Source organism: Schistocerca gregaria, chromosome 3 (assembly GCF_023897955.1).
Source record: "Schistocerca gregaria isolate iqSchGreg1 chromosome 3, iqSchGreg1.2, whole genome shotgun sequence".
In the NCBI taxonomy this organism is placed as follows: Eukaryota; Metazoa; Arthropoda; class Insecta; order Orthoptera; family Acrididae; genus Schistocerca; species Schistocerca gregaria.
The window spans coordinates 537,052,183-537,078,450 of NC_064922.1; the positions used below are offsets into that span (position 1 = coordinate 537,052,183).

A 26,268-nucleotide genomic window follows, 5' to 3' on the forward strand; every position below is an offset into this window, starting at 1 on the left:
ATGGAATTAACAGTACCCGTTCAAAGTATCATACCCTAACAAGTATACCAAAGCAAAATAAAATGGACCAATGGTATGAGGCATATAATTCAAAACTCACAGTAAGATTAAAATTACACAACATACAGTTTAACAAGGTCAGAAAAAGAACCTATTCATCACATGGTGGCTCGGCGGATATATGCAAAACCAAGAGATTTTAGCTTTTGGAATACAGTATTTCTTTGTGTAGAAAGGTGTACAGGGCCGAAAGGAATGAACTTTTGAAGGATTAAGCATAGAAATCAAACATCAACCCAGGAGACAGTGAAACATAATAAAAGATAAATAAAAAAATAATATGTCCAACCACAAGAGATTTGTAATGATACAGTATTTACGGAACAGGAATTCATACTATTAACTGCAATCTTAGGAAATCTCAATATAATCCAATTGCTGTGAACATTCAATTTCAGGATTTAGTTACCTGGAGTTGTCAAAAGGCATGCAGAATCCTCCCCCCCTCCTCCCCCCCCCCTCCCCTCCCCTCCCCACACACACACTGTTATGGACTACACTTTGATGACTTATAATTGTGCATGAAATGAAGAACATCCTACCCACAGTCATTTCCAGCCCTCCCAATGTAGCATTCCACCACCCAAACAATTTGTATAATATCCTAATCAACCCTTACACCACATCTACTCTAAACTGCTTTATCACACGTCACATCCCTATGGAAGACTTAGGCACAAGACCTGTCTGATACAACCACCCAGCACATCCCATATTCCAGTCTCCCCATAAGCATATTCTATCCTACAAGAGACAGGGCCAACTGTGAAAGCAGTCATCTCATACACCAGTTCTGCTGCAGTTTTGTATGGGCATGATTGTCAACCAGCTGTACACCAAAATGAACATGAACTGCAAAACTGTGGCAAAGAGCAGAGTGTAGCACCAAGTGGCAAAACACATTGCTCAGGAAAACATGCTTCATTTCAATGGCTGCTTTACAACATCTACCACTTAGATCCTTCCCTCCATTATTGGTCACCAGTTTCTTTGAATTACACAGATAAGAATTGTCCTTGGAACACATCCTCTTACCCTATAATCCTCAATCTTTGCTAGCCCCTCCCAAACTTCCATTTCCAGCCCTGCCCAGGAAACTAACTTCCTGCAGTACACTTCCTCTGTGTTCCTTTTCTCCCCTTCTAATACACTTCTCTTCACCGGTGTGTGCTGTACATGCTCAATGGTGCTCCTCCCTCCAGCTCCGTACTCCTTTCAACCTTTTTCCACTCCACCTGAAGCAATGCCTCAACCCAGATCCCACTCCAGCTATAGTGATGGCACAGTGTAGTCGGACAGCACAATATAATCATGCAAGTTGTGTGTGTGTGACTTGGATTTTCAATTACCACATTCAAATTAGCAATTTTTCAACCAAGGGAGCACTAGAACTTTTTCAGTTAAAGCACAGTGACATTAATTTTTGACACTATGCCAACAGAATCGTCTCCTGATGTAGCCGAAAACTTTAGAGAAAACCTCATTTCACTTGCACACAAGTTCCTCAATCATACAGTAATCATCTGTTGAGACTATAATCATTCAACAATGAATGGGGAAAATTTCAGTTTTGTTAGTGGAGGGTGTGATAAGACAGCCTGGTAAACTTTATTAAATGCCTTCTCTGAAAACTACCTGGAGCTGATAGACAGGAACCTCACTTATGATGGAAATATATTGGATCTAATGGCAATAAACAGACCTGATCTCTTTGAGGATGTCCACATCGAAACTGGTATCGGTGACCATGATGCATTGGTGGCAACAGTGAGTACCAAAGTACAAAGGACAAATAAAAAAACAGCAGGAAGATGTGTGTGTTCAGTAAACTACACTACTGGCCATTAAAATTGCTACACCCAGAAGAAATGCAGATGATAAACAGGTATTCAATGGACAAATACATTATACTAGAACTGACATGCGATTACATTTTCATACAATTTGGGTCGGTTGGGTTGTTTTGGGGGAAGAGACCAAACTGCGAGGTCATCGGTCTCATGGGTTTAGGGAAGGACGGGGAAGGAAAACGGCCGTGCCCTTTCAAAGGAACCATCCCAGCATTTGCCTGGAGTGATTTAGGCAAATCATGGAAAACCTAAATCAGGATGGCCGGACGTGGGATTGAACCATCGTCCTCCCGAATGCGAGTCCAGTGTGCTAACCACAGCGCCACCTCGCTCGGTGCAATTTGGGTGCATAGATCCTGAGAAATCAGTACCCAGAACAAACACCTCTGGCCGCAATAACGGCCTCGATTTGCCTGGGCATTGAGTCAAACAGAGCTTGGATGGTGTATAGAAGTACAGCTGCCCACGCAGCTTCAACACGATACCACAGTTCATCAAGTGTGGTGACTGGCATATTGTGACGAGCCAGTTGTTCGGCCACCATTGACCATACGTATTCAATTGGTGAGAGATCTGGAGAATGTGCTGGCCAGGGCAACAATATAACATTTTCTGTATCCAGAAAGGCTCGTACAGGACCTGCAACATGCGGTTGTACATTATCCTGCTGAAATGTAGGGTTTCGCAGGGATAGAATGAAGGGTAGAGCCACGGGTCGTAACACATCGGAAATATAATGTCCACTGTACAAAGTGCCGTCAATGCGAACAAGAGGTGACTGAGATGTATAACCAATGGCTGCATCACGGCGGGTGATACGCCAGTATGGTGATGACGAATACACGCTTCCAATGTGCATTCACCATTATGTCGCCAAACACGGATGCAACCATCATGATGCTGTAAACAGAACCTGGGGGAAAAAAAAAAAAAAATAAAATGACGTTTTGCCATTCATGCACCCAGGTTCGGCGTTTAGTACACCATCACAGGCGCTCCTGTCTGTGATGCATTATCAACGGTAACCACAGCCATGGTCTCCGAGCTGATAGTCCATGCTACTCCAAACGTTGTCGAACTGTTCATGCAGATGGTTTTTGTCTTGCAAATGTCCCTATCTGTTGACTCAGGGATTGAGACGTGGCTGCACGATCCATTACAGCCATGCGGATAAGGTGCCTGTCATCTCGACTTTTAGTGATGCGAGGCTGTTGGGATCCAGCATGGCGTACCGTATTACCCTCATGAACCCACCGATTTCATATTCTGCTAACAGTCATTGGATCTCGACCAATGCGAGTAGCAATGACGCGATATGATAAACCGCAATCGCAATAGGCCACAATGTGACCTTTATCAAAGTGGGAAACGTGATGGTATGCATTTCTCCTCCTTACATGAGGCATCACAACAACGTTTCACCAGGCAACGCCAGTCAACTGCTGTTTGTGTATGAGAAATCGGTTGGAAACTTTCCTCATGTCATCACATTGTAGATATCCCTACCGGCGCCATCCTTGTGTGAATGCTCTGAAAAGCTAATCATTTGCATATCACAGCACTTCTTCCTGTTGGTTAAATTTCACGTCTGTAGCAAGTCATCTTAGTGGTGAAGCAATTTTAATGGCCAGCAGTGTAGATAAAAGAATCAGTAGTGTCATATCAGACTGAGGAACTTGAAACTTTCAGCTCAGGGCAGGAGCATGTAGAGGAACTCTGGCTCCAGTTTAACAGAATAATTGACCATGCACTAGACACATTTGTACCCAGTAGATCAGCTCATAATTGGGGGGAACCTCCATGGGATTCAGTCACTGTAAAGAAAATGGTAAAGAAAAGAGATTACTGCAAAACATGTGTAAAACAAAGATGCTGAATGAAATGTGTTTGGCTGCCACCAGAGCAATGTGTGATGCTTTCCATGATTACTGTAGCAGAATATTGTTAAGTAATAATTAATAAAACCCAAAAAACTTCTTGTCATAAGCATTGTTAATGTCCAGTCACTCATGAATGAGACAGGGACAAAAATTGAAGGTAGTAACACAAAAGCCAAAATGCTCGATTCTATTTTCAAATGTTCACTTACAAAGAAAAACACAAAAAAAATTGTCCCAATTTGACCCTCATGCCACTGAAATGGGTGAATTAATTTTTAGTGTCAGTGATGTTGACACAGCTGAAATCATTAAAGCTGAATGAAGCTCCAGTAGTCCACAAAACTACTGTCCAATATCCTTGACATCAATTTGTTGTAGAATATTAGAAAATATTCTGAGTCCAAACATAACGAGATATCTTGAACAGAATGACCTCCTCAATGCCAATCAGCATGGATTTTGAAAACAATGATCTTGTGAAAACCAACTTGCTTTTTTTTTCACATGAAATACTGAAAGCTTTGGATCAAGTCAATCACGTAGATGCTGTATTTCTTGATTTCCAAACAGCATTTTACTCAGTACTACACCTACACTTATTGTCAAAAGTAAGATCATATGGGATATCAAGTGAAATTCAATACTGGTGGAGAGGATACAACACATTATCTTGGATGGAGAGTCATCGGATGTGCCATAGGAAGTGTGTTGGGATGCTTAACGTTCGTGTTGCAAATTAATGAGCTTGCAGACAGTAATAAAATCAGGCTTTTTGCATATGATGCAGTGTCTATAATGAAGTATTATCTGAATGAAGCTGCACAAATAGTCAGTCAGATTTTGACAAGATTTCAAAGTGAAGCAGAGATTGGCAACTTGCTTTAAATGTTGTTGTTATTGTGGTCTTCAGTCCTGAGACTGGTTTGATGCAGCTGTCCATGCTACTCTATCCTGTGCAAGCTTCTTCATCTCCCAGTACCTATGCAACCTACATCCTTCTGAATCTGCATGGTGTATTCATCTCTTGGTTTCCCTCTACAATTTTTACCCTCCACGCTGCCCTCCAATACTAAATTAGTGATCCCTTGATGCCTCACAACATGTCCTACCAACCGATCTCTTCCTCTGGTCAAGTTGTGCCACAAACTTCTCTTCTCCCCAATCCTATTCAATACTTCCTCATTAGTTATGTGATCTACCCATCTAATCTTCAGCATTCTTCTGTAGCACCACATTTCGAAAGCTTCTATTCTCTTCTTGTCCAAACTATTTATCGTCCATGTTTCACTTCCATACATGGCTACACTCCATACAAATACTTTCACAAATGACTTCCTGACACTTAAATCTATACTCAATGTTAACAAATTTCTCTTCTTCAGAAACCCTTTCCTTGCCATTGCCAGTCTATGTTTTATATCCTCTCCACTTCGACCATTATCAGTTATTTTGCTCCCCAAATACCAAAACTCCTTTACTACTTTAAGTGTCTCATTTCCTAATCTAATACCCCCAGCATCTCCTGACTTGACACGACTACATTCCATTATCCTCATTTTGCTTTTGTTGATGTTCATCTTATATCCTCCTTTCAAGACACTATCCATCCGTTCAACTGCTCTTCCAAGTCATTTGCTGTCTCTGACAGAATTACAATGTCATCGGCGAACATCGAAGTTTTTATTTCTTCTCCATGGATTTTAATACCTACTCCGAATTTTTCTTTTGTTTCCTTCACTGCTTGCTCAATATACAGATTGAATAACATTGGGGATAGGCTTCAACCCTGTCTCACTCCCTTCCCAACCACTGCTTCCCTTTCATATCCCTCGACTCATATGACTGCCATCTGGTTTCTGTACAAATTGTAAATAGCCTTTCACTCCCTGTATTTTACCCCTGCCACCTTTAGATTTTGAAAGAGAGTATTCCAGTCAATATTGTCAAAATCTTTCTCTAAGTCTACAAATGCTAGAAACGTAGGTTTGCCTTTCGTTAATCTTTCTTCTAAGATAAGTCTTAAGGTCAGTATTGCCTCACATGTTCCAGTATTTCTACGGAATCCAAACTGATCATTCCTCGTCTTTATACCTACTTGATCCTCTGTGCCTTCACTACTTCATCCCTCAGAGCTACCCATTCGTCTTCTACTGTATTTCTTTCTCCCATTCCTGCCAATTGCTCCCTTATGCTCTCCCTGAAACTCTGTACAAACTCTGGTTCTTTTAGTTTATCCATGTCCCATCTCCTTAAATTCCCATCTTTTTGCCATTTCTTCAGTTTTAATCTACAGGTCATAACCAATAGATTGTGGTCAGAGTCCACATCTGCCCCTGGAAATGTCTTACAATTTAAAACCTGGTGCCTAAATATCTGTCTTACCATTATATAATCTATCTGATACCTTTTAGTATCTCCAGGCTTCTTCCATGTATACAGCCTTCTTTTATGATTCTTGAACCAAGTGTTAGCTATGATTAAGTTGTGCTCTGTGCAAAATTCTACCAGGCAGCTTCCTCTTTCATTTCTTTGCCCCAGTCCATATTCACCTACTACGTTTCCTTCTCTCCCTTTTCCTACTACCGAATTCCAGTCATGCATAACTATTAAGTTTTCATCTCCCTTCACTATCTGAAGAATTTCTTTTATTTGATCATACATTTTTTTCAATTTCTTCCTCATCTGCCGAGCTAGTTGGCATATAAACTTGTACTACTGTAGTAGGTGTGGCTTCATATCTATCTTGGCCACAATAATGCATTCACTATGCTGTTTGTAGTAGCTTACCCGCATTCCTGTTTCCCTATTCATTATTAAACCTACTCCTGCATTACCCCTATTTGATTTTGTATTTATAATCCTGTATTCACCTGACCAAAAGTCTTGTTCCTCCTGCCATCGAACTTCACTAGTTCCCACTATATCTAACTTTAACCTATCCATTTCCCTTTTTAAATTTTCTAATCTACCTGCCCGATTAAGGGATCTGACATTCCACACTCTGATCCGTAGAACGCCAGTTTTCTTTCTCCTGATAACGACATCCTCTTGAGTAGTCCCCGCCCGGAGATCCGAATGGGGGACTATTTTACCTCCGGAATATTTTACCCAAGAGGACGCCATCATCATTTAATCATACAGTAAAGCTGCATGCCCTCGGGAAAAATTACGGCCGTAGTTTCCCCTTGCTTTCAGCCGTTCGCAGTACCAACACAGCAAGGCCATTTTGGTTATTGTTACAAGGCCAGATCAGTCAATCATCCAGACTGTTGCCCCTGCAACTACTGAAAAGGCTGCTGCCCCTCTTCAGGAACCACACGTTTGTCTGACCTCTCAACAGATACCCCTCCGTTGTGGTTGCACCTACGGTATGGCTATCTGTATTGCTGAGGCACGCAAGCCTCCCCACCAACAGCAAGGTCCATGGTTCATGGGGGGAGGCTTTAAATGTTAATAAGTGTAAAATTTTGCACTTAACAAAACGAAAAAATATAGTATCCTATGACTATAATATCAATGAGTCACTATTGGAATTGACCAATTCATACTAATAGCTAGGTGTTAGGGATATGAAATTGAATGATCATATAGTGTCAGTCATCAGTAACACAGTTTATTGAGTAGAATACTGGGGGACTAGAATCAATCTACAAAGGAGATGGCTTACAAACCACCCATGCGAGCAATTCTAGAATGCTGCTCAAGTTTGTGGGACCCGTACCAGGTAGGACTAACAGGGGATATTGAATGTATAACACAGAATGGCAGCACGGATGATCACAGGTTTGTTTGACCAGTGGAAAAGTGTCACAGATATACTGAAGAAAGTGAACAGGCAGACTCTTGAAGATAGATGTAAGCTATCTTGAGGAAGTCTACTGGAAAAGTTTCAAGAACCAGCATTAAATGATTAGGAATATGCTACAACTCCCTATGTAGCACTCTCATAGAGATCGTGAGAATAGGATTAGAATAATTACTGCTCGCACAGAGGCATTCAAGCAATCATTCTTCCCATGCTCCATACATGAACGGAACAGGAAGAAACCCTAATAACTGGTACAATGCGATGTGTCCTCTGCCATGCTCCTGATGGTGGTTTGCAGAATACAGATGTAGATACATTGTGAGAAGTTCAGCACCACTCCACGCTCAGCAGATAATCAATCTTACATTTCACACTGAAAATTCCTTTAACGTTATGCAGCTCCTGTTTTAAAATACCAGTTGTATCTTATCATTTAATTCTATAGGCATTAGGATATATGGAGTTCCTAGGATGAGGCACAAAGGTACATGTATTCTCTGATCTAGTACAAAAGTATCCTGAAGAAATATAAACTTTTGGTAATGTAATTTGTTTATAATTTTTTCTTAATTTTTTCTATCTAATATGGCTTAAATTCACAAGTTCCCAGCACAAAAATCTCTCAATTTTGGAATGTGAGTGAAGACACTACTTTATTATTAATTGAAATTGGATAGTCCTTATTCAGATGGTTTTTGTTCTAAACACTTTAATTTATGATACAAAATAAATGAATTGACTGAGTCTCTGCATACCTAAGTTCACAGCAAACATTCTGCTAATAGTTACATATAAAACCTAAATTAACATATGTGGACATCATATTTAATCCCAAGTTACATATGATTACCTGAGAAGCAGCCTTGTTATAGAGTTCAATTTGTTCATTTGTTATCATGGATCTATGTGGCTGAAGTTTCTCAGCATTTACAGGTGCCTGGAGAACCCACAGAACTTGAGTCTTTGTCTTATCCGAGAGTGTGTTTATTGCCTGTAAATAAAGAACAAAAAATGTAAAAATGGAAAATCCAGGACGCAATGTCACAACATTATGAAAAAGATACTTGCTATTTACTATCCGAGTCACAGATAGGCACAAAAAAAAAAAAAAAAAAAACTGTCAAAATGAGCTTTCGCCAACAAGGCTATACAGTGAGTAGCAACTATCCTTTTCATAATAATGGGAAAAAGATGTATACACATATATACTAATGCATGGTGATATATACTGACACAATTCTCTTGGGTTTCCAGGTGTTCAAGTGGTTTAAAATCCACGGCTTTTGACCAAAAACTCCTGGACCACTGCCAAGTGACAACTCATGTTGTTATTGCTGCCATTCTTATATCTGTATTACTGCCTGTGATGATACTGGTACCCAGTCCAGTGGCTTATAAGGTAATGTTTTGGTTGCAAGGCCACCGTGCCCAATTCCATATTCCAATGGCAGCATTTCATGCTGTGTTTAACTGCTGACAGCGGTCTTTACTGAGAGTGTTTTCATAAATATTTCTTTCCATCACTTCTTTTATGATACTATCCCAGAAACTACTTGCCTTTTAATAATGTTTTGTCGAATGCAGTTTGGTTTCCACTTTCAAGAGCATTCTCTGCCATTGGTGATTGCTCAAGATACCATAAGGGGAATCACCTTTATTGTTATATGTTGCACAGTTCAGTAGCATGCACACACTGCCTAACATAAAACTGTCCACACCCACACCATATTCTGTATATTCCTGTCATCCTAAGGCCTACATCATATTTCACCGTCCTCACAAGCTGTCAAATTTTTGCTGGGGACCGAAGACTGGATTGATTTTATGCCTCTTTAGGAGGTGGCTAAGGAGACAAAAAACTGCTGAAAACATCTTCAATAAAGATAGTGCTCTACAGTTAAGCAGAGCTTGGGACCCGACCATGGGAATGTTGAGGTGGGTGCAGCAATCTTGCAATCAAAACACTGCCTTATATGGCACTGGATTGGGCCACTGTGATGACACAGGCGGTAGCACCACTGCGTAAGGACAACAGCAGCAACCACATGACAGTCACCACTTGAAAATAGGCAAGAAGTTTGCAGTTGAAAGCTCTTGGGTTTTAACCAACTTGATGTGGCTGGAAGCTCAAGAGAATTTTATCTATATACATATATATTTGCAAGATATACAAAAATTATTTACCTTGAAAAAGGAAACCAAAACATTTAATATTTTCTCAAGCTTCCAGCTGTGGCACGTGGAATGAACAATTGACCGAGTGCTCTTTGGCCTTTGTCATGTGGTGACCGACTGCTGAACTGCAGAGAGGCAAAAAATCAAGCTTTTTTCTCTTCTCCTCATTAGTATCCTGCTTGCACAAGTCTTCTGAAATTACTTGTGGTATTTGTTGGATATTGTAGCCATTCCATGAAAGACATTTTGTAAGGTGTTCAGTTCCTGTGTGAATGCATCACAGAAGGTCCTCTATCAACCAAGATCCTTAATACACTGTGGCCGTGAAACCCATTCGTTTTTCGGTAGACGAGGATGTGAAGAAAGACTATAGCACTATCTTTTTTTTTTAATTTCCACTGTCATCCTGATGTGGTAACAGATGCTATTGAAGTTCTAACCATCACCAACGAAGATGAAAGCAAGTAGCTTCCCTGTTGTTAGACGAAGTACCAACAGCCTCCCCCTCCCTCACCCCCACCCCTCTCCCAATAATCATGGAGTAATGCCACAAGGTATTAACTGCACAACAATGACTGAAGTCTCCATAAAATGCTCTATTATGAGGTGCTATCCAAAATTTTTGGGACTGGTGCTGCCATCTGTCGAAAACCTTACCTTTGGACTAATAGTCACCATCACCCTCTAAGTAGTTCTCATCCGCACATACACACCGCTTCTGCTACTGGTCAAATGTTTTCTGGAAGTCCTTTTCTTTGAGGGTGTTCATCACCACCAGCGATGCTTCTTGAATCCTTTCTAGAGTGTCGAAACGGAGGCCTTTCAACTTGAGTTTCAGTTTTGGGAATAGTGCCAAGTCGCAAGGTGCCAAATCTGGTGAGTACGGTGGGTGGGGTACAACTGCCACATTGTTTTTTGAAGGGGCGGGGGGGAGTAATGTTTCTGGTGAGCAAGGATGTGTGACAGGGTGCATTGTCACGATGCAGCAGCCACTTCCCTTGATGCCAAAGTTCGGGCCGTTGTTGCCGCATGTTTTCACATAGCCATCACAAAACGTCACAGTAGTACGCGGAATTCACTGTCTGGTTGGTTGGAATGAATTCTTTGTGCACAATTCCCTTGGTATCAAAGAAAATGATGATCATGCTCTTCTCTTTGCTGTTCACCTGTTTTGCTTTTTTGGGTCTTGGAGAGCTTGGGCTCTTCCACTGGGACGATTGTTGCTTTGTCTCTGGGTCATAACTGTAAATCCAGCTTTCATCACTGGTGATGCCTGTGACAAGAAGGTTAAATCATCAGATCTGGTCTGATGAAGGTCCATGCACACTTAAACACACTGTCCCTTCTGATCAGCAGTCAAGATCCTTGGCATAATTTGTTCTGTGAGACGATGCATACCCAATTCATCAATCAACATTCGTTGACATGTCCCATAACCAATACCCACTTAATCCGTAAGGTCTTGAATGGTTTGATGGCGATCCGCACGAGCCAATTGTTGAAGTTTGGCAACAATGTCTGGCATTGTGCGGCTTATAGGCATTCCAGTGTCAGCATCATCTTCGATGTCTATACGGCTGGCCCTGAACCGAATATGCCACTCAAACACACATGTACGGCTCATGCTCTGTCCCCCAAGCACTTGTTGAATCATTGCAAGGGTCTCCATAGAATTTTTCTTGAGATTCACACAGAATTTGATACACACAAGCTGTTCTGTTCGCGGGTCCATCATAAAATTGCCACACACTTAACAGAGTATTACGGAAATAACTGTGCACATCCAACACGTCCTCCCAGCTGAATGCCATCCGCACACTGACTCATCAGATATGCAGCTCTCACCACCTAGTGGTGCAAATATCTACTACTCCTACTTCCCAGATGGCAGCACCATTCCCAAAAATTTTTGATTCCACCTCATATTTCTAATAACGGAAAATCCAGGATGGAATGTAATAATATTATGAAAAGGAAAGATGCTACTTACCATATAGTGGAGATGCTGAGTCACACACACACACACACACACACACACACACACACACACAGTCTAAGGCAACTACAGCAACACTGTGAGAAGCAGCACCAGTACCTGATGGAAGTGGCGGCTGCATGGAGGTAAGGAGGAGGGTAGGGGTGGCGGACAGTGCAATCCTGCTAGGGAGCACACAGGGATGAGATGGAGAGAGTAGGGCAGGGGGTTAGACGTGGGGGAGAGGTGGGGAGAGAGGGTAGCAGAAAGAGATTAGTAAAAAGACTGAGTGTGACAGTGAAATAAGGGCTGTATAGTGCTGGAATGGGAACCGGGAGGCTCGATGGGTTTAGACAATGACTTGGAAAGGTTGAGGCCAGGAGGGTTACGGGAATGTAGGATATATTGAAGGGAAAGTTCTCACCTGCAAAAGTCAGAAAAGCTGGTTTTAGTGGGAAGCAATCACTGAAATGAAGAATGTTACGTTTGGTAGTGTGCTCAGCAACAGGGTGATCCACTTGTTTCTTGGCCACAGTTTCTCAGTGACCACTCATGTGAATAGACAGCTTGTTGGTTGTCATGCCCACGTAGAATGCAGCACAGTGGTTGCAGCTTAGCTTATAGCTCACATGACTGGTTACACAGGTAGACCTGCCTTTGATGGGATAGGTGATGTTTGTGATCGGACTGGAGTAGGTGTTGGTGTTGGTGGGAGCATGTATGTGACTCGTCTTACATCTTGGTCTATTACAGGGGTAGGTGCCATGAGGTAAGGGGTATGGAGCAGGGGTTGTGTAGGGATGGACGAGTATATTGTGTAGGTTCGATGGGCGGCGGAATACCATTGTGGGACGGGTGGGAAGGATAGTGGGCAGGACAATTCTCATTTCAGGGCACGACGAGAGGTAGTTGAAACCCTGGTGGAGAATGTAATTCAGTTGCTCCAGTCCTAGGTTGTACTGAGGTATGTGGGGAATGCTCCTTCGTGGCCGGATGGTGGGACTTTGAGAGGCGCTGGGAGACTGGAAAGATAAGGCAGGGGAGATTAGTTTCTGTACAAGGTTGAGAAGATAATTATGGTCTGTAAAGACCTCAGCGGGACCCTCAGTATATTTTGAAAGGGGGCACTCATCACTGCAGATGCGACGACCATGGATTACTAGGCTGTGTGGAAGGGACTTCTTTGTATGGTAAGCACTGTAAGGCGGCTTGCAGAGTATGAATGTAGATATCGATCATAGGTCATGATGCAATTGTAGCAGCAAAAAGCACCAAGGCACAAGATTTAAAAAAGTAAGCAGGAAAGTCTGTGCATACTGTAAAATGGATATGGAATACGTTATCTCATTTCTTCGACAACAGTTAGAAAAATTTGATTCAGGAAGGGAATATAATGAATTATGCCTCAAGTTTAAACAAACAGTTGACAATAATTACAGAAGGTAGTGATGTCCCTTGGTCTACAGCCTGACAATCCTTGAAGTCTTGAGTAACTGTTATGGCAAAATATTAGCCAAGTATCGCCCTCTCAGCCCCAGAACCTCATGAGATGTAGGCCGTCACTGGGAGAAAAGATGATGATGATGCTACCACCACTAATAATATAATAATAATAATAATAATAATAATAATAATAATAATAATAATAATAATAAACTGTGCATACTCCTGTGGATGGGATAGGAAAGGAAAAAAAATAGAAATGCAGAAGCTAGAATGCTGAATAGTATGTTCTAATATTCCCAAGCAAAGGAAAAATGAAGGAATGTAGCCATCATTCAACATCCGTGCTGCTGCTATGATTAGTGGCATTGTAGTCAGTACTACTAGTGTTACAAAGCAGCTTAAAATCTCAGAACTCAGCTATGTACCAAGCCATTAAGGAGTCCCTGTCAAAAAGTATTTCCATGTGAATTACCTCTCATCTTGACAATAATTTACCACGAGCTCTTTGGGCTGAGAAAAGTTCTCTGCTGCTGGAACAGGGCATGTATTACACCCATCTACAAAAAAATTAAATAGAACTGATCACAGGGCTTCTGACCAGTTCAAATGAAAACTACAAAAACACGCTCTCAAGTCATACATTATGACTGTCCTACCATAAAACAACCTTCTTCATGGAAATCAGCAGGGGTAGCGAAAACATCGCTCATACATAACCCTACTCTCCCTCTTCACATGACATCTTTAGTGCTAATCACAGAGAAAACTATGCTGATTTGGCACTTTTAGAAAGCTTTCGATTCAGTACAATGTTGACATGTCCTTCCTGTGGTATGTCTGACTATGTTTGTGACTAGACTGAAAATTTTCTGACATATGTGACAAGCCAAGTCATCCAGAATAGAGAATCATCTACAGACACAAATATTTGAAGTTTCCCAAGAGAGCGTAATAGAACTGTTGCTGTCCATGTTGTACATTACAATTTAGCTGAGAACGCTTCTGAAATAAACCACTTTCCGCTGAATTACTTCAGCTGTTGTTGCCCTCAACAGAAAGCTATTAGCTGCAATTTCAGGCTTTTCATATCTGATGCAATTATCTAAGGGAAAACTGAATTAAGAAACAGTATGATAATACCCAATTGCACCTTAACTTAATACCAGCAGAGTGCAAAGACTGACAAGTAGTTCTACATAGGGTATCCAAAGTTGTGCATTTACAAAATATAACAATGTGGTACCAATTGCTTAGATGATGTATGAGTGAAATGCTATCTACATATTATCTTGGAAATTCCTTTATATTTTATACTGATGTTACATTATGACTATCAAAATGCTCTTTTTGGAAGATACGTACCTGTGCGAGATAAGTTAAATTATTTTTATACTCTTCTAATGCCTGAACAGATGCATTAGATGCTCTAATTGACCATAAGGCATTGCCAGCAACAATCACATTTGGTGGATCATCTTCATCCTGCAACAATATTTACATAGCCATCACAACGAAACACTGCAGATAATGAAAAAATAATAAACATTCCTAACCACGCAGAATTGTAGTCCTCCACATAAACTCAGAAATTTCCTGTGTGACTACTTGAGGGTTAAAATTTAAAAGACCCTGCAAGCACATCTTTGAACTGTCAGCTGCTGTGTATAATTCCAAGCTTCAGGAAGAGTGCTTTTCCTCTGCAGGTAACAGTTTGCTAACTGAACCCATAAACTAATGCTGAGAAATAGCACCACAAATGTGTTGAGAAATTTATTAGACCACATGGCTACATTATTGATGTTTATACTTAACTTGACTGGTAAGGTATGGGAGGTTACATGGAATTTGTAAATATACTTCCTCCAGTCAAATATATAGCAACATTACACTGTCAGTCATAGGTGATTTGAGTTTTAGGTTATCAACATACAGTCACCCTCACCTGGACTGCCTCATCCCTCAATACGCTGCCATTAGCTTTTGATACTATCTCACCATTCTCCTATGCTGTGAATTGCTACCCTCGCCATATTTGTAAAACTGGTTCACACTAGCTCTGAGCACATTCCACTGTATATTACAAGTTGTTTTTGTTTCTTTAACTCTAGTCTATGATCATAAACACTATCATCAGACTATCAATATTGGTCTGTAGTGACCATCTTCAAATATTTGTAAAACACATCCCACTATACTAAAGTTGTTATTCTATGATATGTTATTAACAGATCTTTGTCATCAAAGAGTGGAACTATATAAATAAATTTGAAACTTCCTAGATCACTTTTTTTTCCCTACAGCTGTTGTACCTTGTACAGCACCTGTGCGTAGCTGGTACGAGTACATAACATTGCTGCTTTCACATGTAACCCTGTCTTTTATTGGGTAGGAGGTGCCTGCAACTGGACTGCAGTAGGAGATGGTGGATAGGTGTATGGGACAGGCCATTCACCTGGGCCGATCACAAAGGAATGACCCATGAGGTGCAAGGTTGGGAGCAGGATTGCAGTAGAGATGGACAATGATATTCTGCAGGTTGGATAGGTGGTGGGTCAGTACTTTGGGTAATGTGGATATGATACCCCTCATCTAAAGACATGGTGAGAGGTAATTAAAGACCTAGTGAACGATGTGGTTGAACTTTTTAAGGACAGTGTAGTTCTGGATGATCAAAGAACTGCTGGTCGGTAGCTGGTGAACAAATGAACTGATGTCAGATGAGGAAATGACAAGGATGATCTATTTATGGATGAACTAGGGAGGATATTGTCCGTCAATAAAAGCTCTGGTATGGGTTCCAGTATATTTTGACAACTTCTGCTTTCTATTATAGATGCATCCATGGGTCATGAGACTGTTAAGGAAGAGATGTTTTGACATGGAACAGGTGACACTTGTATAGTTTTCCTTTCTTTGCCAAGTTTGCATTTAGTAGGTCTCATCCATTATTCAATACCTTCAGCCTTTTGTACTGTTGTATTTTTGTGAATAGTGTTAGAACTGCAAAATAAAAGAATTAGCTGAAGATATTGAGAAGTTTAAGTATGATACTGTGGCGCTACCATAACTGATATGGCAAGGACTAGTTCAGAGAGATATAACTGTTATCTGTTGTCGAATGGAACAAGAAATACAGCAAAACAACAAAAAAGGAGGAATTTCAACCTTTATATATCAGTCAGTCAATCTGATGAAACACCAGAAAAATAATAAAAAAGTTATTTCTCTCTTCACAAATCAATTCTGTAGAACACAAATCATCTCATTTGCACTACTAAGATTACAAGGACTATTCTATAATCAGCAGACTCAGTTTAATGTCCAAAGGAGTAATTTAGCTCTTTAAGCAAGCTGTGCACAATGTAGGAAGACAGGCAGCAACAACATACAAGTAAAAACAAATGTGGGATATTCATGCTGACAGCTACTTCCAAAATATGTAATACGATTAAGTCTTTTGGGATTGTGATGAAGACAGCTGGAGCTGATATTCAGAGATCAATTTTTAAATCTTTATCCAAACATGCTTACTGAGATTGCCTTTGGCAAAGACAAGTGCAATTCTTCCCCCCAGTCTTGTCCAATTCAAACTCATTCTCCATTCACTTAGATTCAAATTGTAAAGGTAGAACAGTAGGCTGTGTGGATGTGCTGGAATTGTCTGGAATTGTTCTTTCGTGGGGCCATTCTGCGTAAGCAGCTTCAATATGGCTCAAAGAGGTCAGTGAGCATCTCTCTAACATGTTTCTGAATTCGACCAAGGAAGAATAGTTGTCTATAGGTATTGTGGATTATCTTTCACAGAAACAGTGAACATGTAAGATGGAAAGTAGCTACTGTGATGCAGATCTCTAATTGCCGGATGCAGGAGGGAATGATGAACTGACAGGGCCAACTGCACTCACATTATTGCACGAATACACGCGATGACAGGCATATTGTGTGCACGACAGTGATGGATTGCTCTGGAAAATCACGAACAACATCACAACAAATTTGGTCTGTTGCACAAGTAGTGTCTGTGCATAGCATTTGAGGTTGTTTGCAGCAAACTCAACTGTCTACAAGGTGTCCATTGATGCATTTACTACTGATTTAACACCACAGGTGTTTGCGCTGACAATGGTGTGATGTACGATGGGCATGGACAACCAAATGGAATGACATTGCTTTTACCGACAAATCCCAATTCTACCTACATAACTACAATGGTTGGATTACAGTCTGGAGACAACGAGAGACTGTTGAACCGTTGCCTTATGCATTGCCGTACTAGTCCTGCACCTGGTATTATGGTTTGGGGCGGTATTGGATTACACTCCTGCACACCCCTAGGAAGCATTGTCAGTACACTAATCAGCCAGAGTTACATCTCTGACATGTTGGCACCTGTTGTCTTTCAATACCTTTGGAGCTTGTCGATCATCACATTGCAACAGGATGACACAGGACTACACGTGACATGCAATGTTCAAGACTTCTTCATCACCCATCTGGTTGTATAGGTACCTTCGCCTCACTGTTCTCCCAGTCTCTTGCCTATTGAAAATGTCTGCTCAATGACAGTGTAACAACTGTTCTGGCATACACTACCTCTGCTGCACCAGATCAACTTTGTCAATATGTGGAAACAGCATGGACTGCTTACCCCAACAACACATCCAAGCCTCTTTGATTCAATGTCGAGGCATGTAGCAGCATTTGTAGCCAGCAATGGCGGCAACATTCAATACTGATTTCATTATCTTCTCCAGTTCACATGGGGCTGTATTTTCCATCATTTGATCTTTTTATAACACATTATCTCCCAAATCAATTTGTCTGTGATTTCTTCAGTGTTTCTTAGTGTTGCATTTTGGATGCCATTAGTGTATTAAGGTCCTGGGGAGGACTAACCACTGTAACTAGTTCCGCCAGGCATGTGAGAGTTTACAGAAGAAATAACCAACATCAGCGAATATCGGTTTGGGCTCTGGAGAAATGTAACAACGTGAGAGGTAATACTGATGCTGCAAGTTATCTTAAATGGTACACTGAAGAAGGGCAAACCTATGTTTACAGCATCTGTAAATTCAGAGAGAAATTTTGACAATGTTAACTGGAACAGACTTAAATTCTGAAGGCAGCAGTCATAAAATACAGGGAATGAAAGGTTATCTACATCTTGTACAGAAACCAGAGGGCAGTATAATGACATTTTCTTGAAGCCAATGCAGCTGTCTAATCTGGTTTGAACCAATCAGTTTGCTTCGTCTCTGTAACTATTGCAAGCTGCATCCATTTGAACCTGCTTACTGCAGTCAAACTTTAGCCTTCCTCTACAATTTTAAGCCCCCCACACATCCACCCATTACCAAGTTGGCTGTCTCCTGATGCCTCAGGTTGTGTCCTATCAACAGATCCCATCTTTTAGTAAAGTTGTGCCTTAACACTCACTGCTACCCAATTTGATTCAGTACATTTCATTAGTTATTCGATCCACAGACCTAATCTTCACCATTCTTCTGCATCATCACATTTCAAAAGCATCTATTCGCTACCTGTCTATACTGCATATCAGATAAATTTCATTTCAATGTAAGGCTGCACTCCAGTCAAATGCTTTCAGAAAGAACTTCCCAAAATTTATATTATTACGTAATACTTCTCTTCCTCAGAAAGATTACCTTGATATTGTCAGTCTCCATTTTAGACCATCTCTACTTCATCCACCCCTCTTGATGCCCTAATGGCAGATGTTTTCTACTATTATTAGTGTTTCATTACCATATTAATTTCTTACAATTAATCTGATATAATTTTACTACACTCCATTAACTTCACTTTACTTATGTTTATGTTCATATTACAGCTGTTCAACTGATGATCTAAGTGCTTTGCCATCTCTACCAGAATTACAGTATCACTGACAACTCTCTATGTTATTATTTCTTATCCTGGAACTTGAATTTCCTTTCCAAATTTGTCTTTGGTTCCCACTGATGCTCACTCAATTTATAGGCAGAACAACATTGTCTCACTCTCTTCTGAACAACTGCTTCCCTTTCCTGTCCTCTGTGTCTTGTAACTACAGTCTGGTTTCTGTAAAAGTTGTACATTATCTTTTGCTCCTTGTATTCTGTCCATGCTACCTTTAGAATTTATACAGTGTATTCCACTCAACACTGTCAGAAGCTCTGTGCACTGTGATCTTCCACTTACCTGTTGTTCTGTTGCAGTCTCTTTTGCAGAAACTTGAAGTCTCATAACTGAGATAATATACTGAGAACTCATGCCAGGTAGGAGAAGTTCAGATGATGTAAGCTGGACACAAAATGAAATCTAAAGGTCTTTCATCTCAACATATTTCCACTGTACTATAGCTGATGTCAAGTTCCAGTTTCACAATTCACATTACATACAGGTAAATGGAAGTGCATCTCTTTCGCTGTAATCCCTTAAGGAAGGAGTATCACCCAACTACTAAGCAACTTAAACAAATTTGGTCAATGTTCACTGTGGCAAAATTAATTATGATGGAACCATGACTGTGTCAGCACAAATAAAATGATTTACATTACTGTTGCATGTCTAACACTGTGCAATAAATATAGTTTGCAGGTCATTAACACTTTCAGAATGGATGTTAATTGGTCCACCCAAGATTTTTTAAACACAGAAACCATTTACACAGTCTTGGCAGGCATACTTTCTACATCTATCATTGGGCTGCAGTATTCATGACACAGAAATTTGAACATAATGACAGTACCATGCAGGATCCCACACCAAGTGACACACTGATGTTAATTAAGCAATGCAATCAGACACAGAGATGTGAATGGTATAAATATAAATAAAATAATATAATTATAATACAATAATACCAGTATAACAATAAAATATATAAATAAATATAAACTCTGGGAGTATACTTTACTAAAATGTAAATGTTATCCAATTGCTGACTGGCTGTAATCGGACAGAAATGTTAGCGATGCATTAGCTGGCCACAGAGTCTTATGGGACCTGACATAGTTGTTGTCTATTTTCTGGCAAGCCATGAAGTACAGACTTTGGGATAAGGGCTGCTACACGAAGGCTGGGATAAGAGCATTATGTGAATTCTGAAATTACGTGATGCTCTGTAATTCACTTATGTTAGATTCTACTATCTGTCATGGAATCTTAACACTTTGCTATTGTTTGGTTTAAAATATTTGTTTCACAACAATAATTCACAAAGTACATGGAACATTATTACCAAACAGTTTTTGAAATCTTCTATTTCTGTTTATGGCATTCATCATGAAATAAAAACTTTAAGAGCCTAAATTATTTGAAATCATAATTATTGACTGAATTAATTAATAAGTGGTGTTGTCAGATTTAGAAAAAAATACAGCAATAAAAGTCTATTATTAAAGCTTAGAATCTTGCAGTAATTAAAGCAAAATACGTGATTGAAAGTTCGAGGGTCTGAACTTTTGATGTCAAATATTTTGTAAGGTAATTACTTTTTGATGATTCCAAATACATTCTCAAAAAATTGGGAGTACCTGCTTTCAAACGTGTGGTAACAATAGCTCCTCTGTTGCTTATTCGGTCGCCATGTTTTTCTTATTATATAACGTAATCAAAACTTTAAATAGGTGTCACTTTAATTACTCAGGTTTTCAGTAAAACCAACTGCATCATTATACTCATGGACATAAATGTAAACAACTGAGCAATATATTTAAATAAGATTTTGCATACATAACAATTTAACATATTCCTGTAGTTATGGTGTATTGCACGTGTACTGCATTAGACACAGAATAAAAAAGCAAAAAAATTTCGTTGTTCTTGGGAGCATAAAATATAGCAGATGGATCAAATCCCAATTTGTTAAATCTTGGCATGCACATATGGCTGTGCACCTGCGTTGTGCTGGCTGACAAATAACACCAGGATTGCACGTTTGGCATAGGGACTGGTGTGGGGTTGAGTTGGGTGGGATGAGTAGTGGGAGAAAGGTGTGGGAAGCAAAAGAAGAGATTGGGGACAGATATTCAGCTAGTGGCTCAGAGGCGGGCAGCAGGTGTGAAGAATAGGAATGTGTGAGGGAAGAGTGGCAGATCCACAGGCTATGCAACCAACATATGAGCAGCACAGCCAGTTAGGTGCAGTGCATGGTGAAGATGATGCAGAACCATGAAATGGGAAGGGTGAAAGGACAGAGGAAGAGAAAACAGATGGTTAGAGGGTATGGTGACAGTGGATTACCAGAAACTGAGTCTGGGAGGATTACGGGAGTGAAGGACACATCGCCAGGATAGCTCCTATCTACACAGTTCAGAGAAGCTGGTGCTGGAGGGAAGAATGCAAACAACATGGGTTATGAAACAGTCTTTGAATTCAAGCATGTTGTGCTCAGCAATGTTTTTTTACCACAGGATGGTCAACTCTGCTTTTGGTCATAGTTTGGCAGTGGCCATTCTTTCTGGTGAACCGTTGCTTGGTGGTCATGCCCACATAAAATAATATGCAGAATTGTAGTAGAGCTGATGTGAGCAATAGATGCTTTCACAGATCATCCTGCATCTGATGGGAAAGGATAAGTGTGTGGCAGGAATGGAGAAGGATGGGCTGGTTGGATGAATAGGGATACAGCCTCAGTGGCAAGGGATTCGGAGTGGAAATGGCATAGGGATGGACGACAATGTTGTGTAGGTTCAGTGGGTGACAGAATGCCACTTTTGGAACAGTAAGAAACATCATGGGCATGATATGTCTAATTTCCAGGTATGATAACGTAATTAAAGCCCTGATGAATATGTTCCACTTGTTGCAATCCAGGTTGATAATGGATACAAAGAGGGCAGTCCTCTACAGCTGGTTCTTTAGGAGTGATAAGTTGATTAGGAGTGTGTGATGACATGGCATGGGAAATCTGTTTGCAGACTTGCCTGTCTGTTAAGTCATCCTTGAGGCTTTGAATATATTGGGTAAAGGAATTCTCATCCGCATAGACACACTGTCCATGGGTGCCCAGGCTACACGGGACCAGTTTTCTGGTGTCAAAGGGGTCACAACTACCAAAATAAACATACTTTTGGTGGTTAGTGGGCTTAATATGGACAGATGTAAGGATGGAGTCAGACAGATGGAGGTTAACATCCAGGAAAGAGGCACATTGCCTGAGAAGGACCAGCAGAAGCGAATCGGAGAGAAGGGATAATGATGTGGAGGAATAAGGTTGGGGTCTTCAGCCTGGGTCCACAACATGACGATATCAATGATCCTGAACCAGACAAGGGGGCTGGGATTTTGAGAGTCTAGGAAGATGTCCTCTAAATGGAGGTTGGCATAGGAGGGTGTCATGTTGGTGCCTGTGGTTGTGCAATGGGTTTATTTTGTATACCTTCCCCTCAAAGGAGAAGTAGTTGTGTGTGAGATATAACTGGTAAGGTGTATAATGATTGAGATAGTGGGTTAGGAGAGACAGCATTCAATAGTGTCTAGAGGAATATTAATAGTGCCAAGGGGAATGTTGATGTATAGGGAGGTGGAATCAACTGAAACGAGTAGAAATGGGAGCTCAATAACCAGTTACATGGGTGTATACAGGATTGTCAGGTTTATGTATTTTGGGAAGCATGAAGAAGGTGGGTGTCAGGAGGGAGATGGACTCAATAGAGAGACTTTGGGATGGGAATAAGGGATTTCAATAGGAATTGGAGGTTACGTTGAACTTCTGGGATGGGGTCACAATGGTAGGGCTTATATGTAGAGGAGTCAGACAGTTATTGGAAGCATTCTGTTAAGTAGTCACTGTGATTCATCATAGCACTGATTGGTTTGTTTTGCTTCTGGGAGCAAAAAAATTTGGGGTCATATGCAGACAAGTCAAAACTAGAGAAACGAAGACAGGGAGTAGTTCATAATGACTATACGTCAATACTAACTGACATAATAGAAGAAAGCTAAAAACAGGCACATGCAGAAATGGAGGTTCAAAACTAAAAATTAAAGGGCCTTCACCAAATTGCTTTGGCAGACAAAAAGTAAAACGCAGTCTACAACCCATGTGTCATTTGCTACAACGGCTGCTAACTCAGATGACAAACCCAAGCGGGAATGTAAACGGGTAAGAAATGGGCATTTTATCAGGAAGAGCAGACAGATAAATCTTGAGCGCATTGTGTACAAAGTGGTGGGGTAGCGCCACCTACCAAATTACAATGGCTAAAAGGCAGTGCCCAATACACAGCCTAGTTAAAATAACCTCCTCCCGGTGGGAGGGCCGAGAGGAGGTCCTCCAAGCTGCTGGGAGAGGCTTGATAAGCTAGAGCTTATCCCTGCGAAGGCAGGACCATTGACAATGCCAGAGGGACACCACCTCCTGACAGACAGCAACACAGAGATCATCGGAGGGAATACAGGAACTCGAGGGCTGAGGTACAAGGACTGCAGCCTTGGCAGCAGCATCAGCAGCCTCGTTTCCTAGCAGACCAGCATGACCAGGAACTCATAGAAACATCTCCAAGAGTGAGCTAGTGACAGTTTTCCTGGACCCACTGCACTAAGGGATGGCTGGTGTACAGTGCACATAGACTTTGAAGGGTGCTGAGTGAGTCTGAGAAAAAAGACACAACTGAAATTCTGTGACACTGGATGTACTCCATGGCCTGATACAGAACAAAGAGCTTGGCTGTAAATACGGAACAGTTTCCTGGAAGACGACATCGAAAGACATGGGTGCCAATGACGAAGGTACACCTGACCCCATGGTCAATACGAGAGCGCAGTTACATGCGAAGGTCATGAAACTGAAGGCAATAGACCAAGGCTGAAGTAGTGAATGAAGGCCAAGGTTAACATGAGTCGCTTCATGAAGCCAAAGTGATGAAGAGTTCACACACTCACCGGGATGACAGTGGTGGAGACTTTGCCTGCAGTGAGGATGATTAAATCAAATCTCTTTTCAGGTTTCAAATTTCTGTCATTACTCCTGCTGAGAAGATTGTGTTCTTGGGAAGGGACCTGGAGAAAGGATGGTGAGGTCAAGTTGGAGGTAAGAAATTCCTGGAACATTATCATGGGATAGATGGGTGGGGTGGGGGTGGGGGGCATGGATGGTGGTATGAACTGGGTGATGCAAAGGGACTATACTGGCTTTGGTTTGAGGGACTGGTAGAAAAGAAGTGTTTCCACTGTAGAGATATGGAGAAGGACAGCAAATCTTTGATGAGTTTCAAACGGCCAAATTTGGGTGTGGGACTGAGGGTAAGGCTTTTGGATAGGAGTGTAACTTCTGAAGGATTAAGGTTTTTAGTGGAAAGGTAAACAAGAGTGTTTGGTTATTTGTTTGGGTTCTGGATTTTGTGGAACCTTGGAAGAGTCTTTTCAAGGAAAATCGTAAATTGAAAAGATCAGCAGGACACTGTCTGAGTGCTGTGAGGGTTTGACGAGGAGGTTCAATGTGGGTATGTTAGGTGTTGATGGGTTGTGATGCTCAAAGTGGTGAATAGGATGTCCACAAGTTTGATAATTTATGGATGTAGTATCTTGAGTGCTCTTCAAGGGCAAATGTTTCAATTAGGGAGAGACGGTGTAGGTAGTTGGGACCTCACAGTAACAACATCTCACACAAGGAGAAGAGCTGGTTCTGGGGTGTCCATGCCATGAAGGTATGTTTCTGTAGTACCAGGTTTGTGGGGGAGAGGGACTGGCAGAATCTGAAAACATTAAGGTCATTATGAAAGGAGGTGTGGTAGCTACAGAAATGAATTTTTATGGTTAGGCCATCAGAGGTGGGGGGATTCCATGGCTTAGGCAGCACTTAAGGAACAGGATGCGGGACTGGGTTTTAGCTAGGGATACTCTTCTGAACTGATGCAAACAGATCAAGCAGGGTTCCATTTCAGACAGGATGACATGAGTACGTGATACACTCACTGAACTGAAGGCCAGTGAGTGGAAAAACACAACAAATCTCTCTCTGATTCCCTACGAGGAAAAATAAGCACACAAACACAGGATAAACACTCTGAATTTTTGTCTGAATTGCACAAAAGATACATTAAAAGTTACTATTGACATTGGTACTGAGGAAATGGATATTAGATTTATAATTCAGCAACAGATCATCCAGTGCTATACTTGATCGTCCAATACATAAGAACAAATATTAACATTTGCTAAATGAGCTGAAAGCTCCAAGCCACAAGTAATATGGTTATTAATATAAGAAGTTAGTGAACTTTACAATCACATGAATTCTGACGTCTCTATATAAATTAATTAGCACTAATATAGATAAAAAATTCCACAGTTCATAAAATTTAAATGAGTTGCTTGTAATGAAGTTTCATTAAGTTAGTTCAGCAACGAAAGCTATCAAGACAAATACTCTGCTCTTCCACTCATATTTAAAGAGACAGAACACAGAGCTTTATCTTTAACCATGAAATACTGAAACATAATTACTTACCTTCCACTTGCGAAATTCATCTACCATGATCTGAGAAACAAAAGTGCTCCAAACAAATTCCACCCGCAGTCTTAACTTTGCATCAGTGAAAGCCATATCAGAATGCATTTGTTCAGGATGAAGAGTTGTCCGTGAAGAATCTTGTGGCTCAACTTGTTCCAAGAATGCTAGATACAACTGGCGAATTCTAGAATCACCGATAAATACAAAATGGCTATGTTCACCCCAGAATGCTAAATATCTCAAACAACGTCTTGTATCCCTGCAACAGCAAAAGTTACAATGTTAAATATTCAATGTACACAAAAACAAGCACAAACCTACAGTACCTTTGAGACAATCTATGTAATTTTTCAATAAGTTCCACTGTTTTCATTAAGGAAAATAATGGGGCATCTTTTGAAGATTTTATGCTTAAGGCCACACAGTAACAAATGCATCATACATAATAGCTCACAGGAACAAAGGAAGTTCAGTATAGAAAGTCACAATCTATGGAAGCATTAATAGAAAATTCAGAAATTTTAACCACATGTACTCTAGTGGCAGTAGTATTCACACTGACAAATGACACTGAGATTCAACATTAAGGAAATGTTAATACATTTAAATAAACC

At 40.7% G+C, this 26,268-nt stretch overlaps 1 protein-coding gene across 2 annotated transcripts in view; it reads right to left on the reverse strand.

Annotated features, from left to right (window-relative positions):
* LOC126354192 (N-acetylneuraminate 9-O-acetyltransferase) overlaps positions 1–26,268 on the reverse strand; it is a 254,852-nt gene that overhangs the window by 158,485 nt on the left and 70,099 nt on the right. For both annotated transcript variants that reach the window (XM_050003647.1, XM_050003646.1), the window contains exons 3-5: positions 25,652–25,913; positions 14,557–14,676; positions 8,449–8,589 (exon numbers count right to left, since the gene is read on the reverse strand). In XM_050003647.1, coding sequence (XP_049859604.1) covers positions 8,449–8,589; positions 14,557–14,676; positions 25,652–25,913 — 523 coding nt within the window. The remainder of the gene's footprint in view (positions 1–8,448; positions 8,590–14,556; positions 14,677–25,651; positions 25,914–26,268) is intronic.